The sequence below is a fragment of the Fulmarus glacialis genome, unplaced genomic scaffold, assembly GCF_000690835.1.
Source record: "Fulmarus glacialis isolate BGI_N327 unplaced genomic scaffold, ASM69083v1 scaffold28141, whole genome shotgun sequence".
Taxonomy (NCBI): Eukaryota; Metazoa; Chordata; class Aves; order Procellariiformes; family Procellariidae; genus Fulmarus; species Fulmarus glacialis.
Window position 1 is genome coordinate 4773 of NW_009192578.1, and position 4061 is coordinate 8833.

Sequence of the window (4061 nt, forward strand, 5' to 3'; positions counted from 1 at the left end):
CTATTACTTGAGTACCTGACTCTTTCACACCTTTTTTTTTCTTTTTAGCAGATACAGTGTTAATAGTATCTGGCTTTCTTGTAAGGTAGCACAGAATGAACAGAGTAAGTGCTAAATAATAGGTATAATTTTAAATGACTCCTGTTTTACACAGCTAGCTGTGAAGATGGCCCAGCTGTATGCTAAAAACCAACAGTGTTGTTCTCTCCCTCCAGGTACCAGGATTATTTATGATCGTAAATTTTTGATGGAGTGCCGCAATTCTCCGATTGCCAAAACACCACCTTCTGACCTTCCGGACATTCCAGGTGTTACAAGCCCAAATGTGGAGGAGTTGAAGATTGAGAACAACCATGTCCAAAACTGTGATGAGAAAGTGAGCGCAGGTGAGTGCATGCAAAAAACAAGTGAAGTGCACTGCTGGTTCCTAGAAATACCAAGGTTTGCGCATGGACTGGAGCCAGGAGATCCTTTTACACTATGGTCAATACTCTGATAACTTCTTGCAAAATCAAAGTGTGCTTGATGTTATGGGGTAATTAGGTTCTCATGGTTATTAGGTTCTGCTCTGGTCCCTGGTAGTATGATGTTTTTTCAATTAGTTAAATGTAATTTGTTATAATCACTTTATTCTCACTAATTTAGCACTTGGGAAACTGCTACTGGATTAATAGTCCTGTGGCGAGAGAATGGGTGCAGCTGTTGCTGCCTCTCTCTCTCCTGGACCATTTTGCAGCTGCTTTGCATTTTTGAAAAAGATCAGATTCCAATTCAGAGTAGGATTTGTTTGGGGGTTTTAATATCAGCCTGAGTTGTAAATTCCTTCTGCCTTTTTTTGACACCGAGGTTTCTGGTGTACAAGTGAGCTCCATTTATGTAGCTAGGATGTAATACCTGATTTGTATATATTAATTATCTAGTATCCATTGCTATCTTTAGTGGATTCAGTGGAAGCTTGTAGATGTGCATGAGGTAGCAAGGCAGAGTTAGTCCACAGGAGAACAGAGGTCCTTGGCCACTTTGTGCACATCAACACTTAGCTAAAGGCACTGTAGTAGCAAAATGAGCAAGCATTGCTCTTGAACAGTTTTTTTTTTTTTAAATTATGTGAGTTACTTCTTGAAGCAGCCTGAAACTACCAAGTATGATTATTTATCTTCTCTCTAAAAATAAAGATCTGAATGCTCATTAGCTGGCTCCCATGCTCACTCTAAGCAAAATCTTTCCAGAGTCAATATTGCTTAGTATTTTTTATTATACACTGTTATGACCTTTAGTGGCTCACTGGATTCTCTGGCAAACTGAAATGCAGGCTGCATGCTGGATGCCAGCTTGGTTGTGACTCTTCCAAAGAAGCCCTGTCCTCAGGAATAGATCATCGCTGCTCACGTTGGCATCCTGTCAAATTGCGTGAGCTGTGGTAACAGCTGTACAGATAATAAGTTGTGAAATGTGCGTTTGTGTCTTTGGTAACAGAAGTTTGTAACAGTGATTGTCATCAACGTTATTCTTTGCATTCCTTTTTACAAGGAAATCCAGGGGTAGAAATAAATGATTTAAAGGGCATCTCCTCTACCTCTGCTCTTGTCTGTCTGTGAGTAAGATCCCCTCTATGGGCAGAGCTTACGTTTTGCTGGTACAAAATGGTTTTCATATCAAACTTGATGCCTGAATGCAGATTTTAAGTCTGAACTGCCACATTTGTGAATCACAGCTGACTGTTGTTTCTTCAATAAAATATTCAGTATTTAAGGTGAAACTTTGAGGACTCATCTGTGTTTTTTGTCCCTCTGGACAGGTGAGGAAGAGCAGTTTGACATGGACATCTAAAGCACGTGCCCTGAGAGTGCTTATCCAGTGAAGAACCAGGACCTTGTCTTGAGGATTCCCACCAGCCAGGCTTAAAAGTAGCCCATGCCTTGAGTGCCTTCCTGCTTCCTGGGAAAGGCAGTTTCTTCCCTTCTGAGCAGAGTGTGTCCTGTTACAAGGACTGAGTCTCAGCCTCTCCGTGTGGGTGCGAATACACAAGCACAGCCCCTGCTGATGATGGGCCTTGGAGTGCCGGAGGAGACACTCTCAATGATTGTTTTTGTTTCCAGTTTTATGCTTTTGTTAATCATTTTAATACTGTAAAAGTGACAGAAATGCAATATAAGGGAGAAATAAAAATAATTGAGTCTCCTGGTATGGAGAGTAATGCAATAAATATGGCTTCTGTCCTTTATTGATTCCAGCAAGAAACTACCAACTTGTTGCAGAAAAATTGATCAGGTGGTCCTTTGTATAGCCTTGAGATAAACACTGTGCTTTTGGGTTTTCCCTGAAAGACAAAGGCTGAGATGCCTTAAGCCCTTTTGGCAAAACATCTGTGTATGTCCCATGTGCAACACCTGGTCACTGCAGGAAGTTTCAGTGTGCTCTGAGTCTGCTTCCAGAAATAGCAAAAGCTGTCCACTGTGTGTTTCCAGATGGTTCTTTTGCAAAGTTGTGGTGCAGGTGTCTGTGAGCTCCTTTTCTTACCATCCCTGATGAGGGGCAGGGCTGGGTCAGGCTACAGGTGGAAGCAGTTGAGATTAGTTTGAGGAGCCACCATAGCTGAGCACTGCAGAGGGTCCCTGGCTCTGAGCTGCCTTCTCCTGCCCTGCCAGGCAAAAATCTGAGCCTCCAGCTTCTGTGCTGCAATTCCTGCTTCCCAAAACAGAGGATCTCTTCCAACATGCAAGTGAGTGCTTATGTTTTCTGCTGGTTTTTGATCCATGCTGAAAATGTTATACTTCTTTACACTTGTTTCTCCTTTTCATAACTTGGTGGGCAGGGATTAAGACTTCACATCGACCTTTGGAAAAGAGAGGCATTAACTGGTAGGTTAGAAATAAAGTCTGTCTGGTTTTTGAGAGGGAAATTTTTATTTGAGAAAGTAATTTTACTGTGGGAGTGTTCAACTTGAGCCCCCAGAGGAAGTATCTGTACTTCTAGTCTCTGTGCAGTTTAACAAGTATGTTAGAGCAGTCTCTTAACACACTGCTGCGTTACTGCTTTAGAGATGCTGCCGATGGTGGCATCTTGTGGTGGCGGTGGTTGAGGTGTCTCAAAGGAGGAGAATGCATATTGGGACATGGCCTGAACCTCAGACTTCCTAAAAGACAATGAGCGTCTGTTCAAATCAGTCTTGGTAGATAGCATTTAAATATCTGCTAATTAAGCTAAATTGTGACATTATGATATGCAAGCCTTTAATAATGAGTAACAGAAGAAACAGAGACAAAGCAATTGCTGCAGATAAACTTGCATTTTTTTAAGATAAGACTAAGTGTTTCTCTGAAACCTTAATGGGAACAAATTCAAATTTATTGCCCTCAGGTGTCACTTTATCAGTATTGCAACCCCATACCGGTTGCTGGGGTTTGTTATGATGTGCATTTAGACAGGAGCTGCTATTGCTGCTGGAATATGCGCTGTGACCTGCAACTGCCACTGACTTGTCTTTCTTGCTAAATTAGTACTTTCAGATAGAAATGGCACTACTCGATTGTTGTGTTGCTGACAGCATCGTGCAGCAGTTCAGATCCACGTGTCCTCAGAGCCCTCCTGCTTTGGTCACTGCACATCACAGCAGCCTCCAGCTTTGATTTTTGGGGGAGGCAGCAGAAGACTTGGTTTTAAGAAAGCTTACCGTGTTGACGTTAATTTGTCCAAAGCCAGTTACTTTAGGGTAGACTAAAAAAGCCATGACAGACTTGTGGGGTGTTGCAATAATGAAATCTATGCACTTGGCGCTGAAGCTTGTTTTCCTGCTCTGTCCTATCTAAAAGGTTTGTAGTTATTGCTTGAGCATGGGCTTACAACTGAAAGAGTTGTATCGATGTAACCCTTGGCAAATAGGTTTCATTGGAAAAGGAGCTCTATATGCAGGATGGGGTTTTACCCCTCTTACTCCACTGGAACACTCTTCCACAACTGTAACACCTGCTTTAGCTACCTTTAAAGTACTGAAAACGGTAGGGCTTTCTGTGCAGCTTCCCGGGCCCTGCGCGTGCTCGTCCTTCTGGCAGGCTGCCTGC

General features: G+C 42.5%; 1 protein-coding gene across 1 annotated transcript; it reads left to right on the forward strand.

Moving 5' to 3' along the window:
* Positions 1 to 215: 215 nt before the first annotated feature.
* EIF4EBP1 (eukaryotic translation initiation factor 4E binding protein 1) lies at positions 216 to 1830 on the forward strand (the record flags this gene model as incomplete). The annotated part of the gene is made up of 2 exons (XM_009587137.1): positions 216 to 386; positions 1799 to 1830. Coding segments are annotated over 2 exons (203 nt in total), but the record flags the coding sequence as incomplete, so codon positions are not given.
* Between the last annotated feature and the right edge of the window lie 2231 nt (positions 1831 to 4061).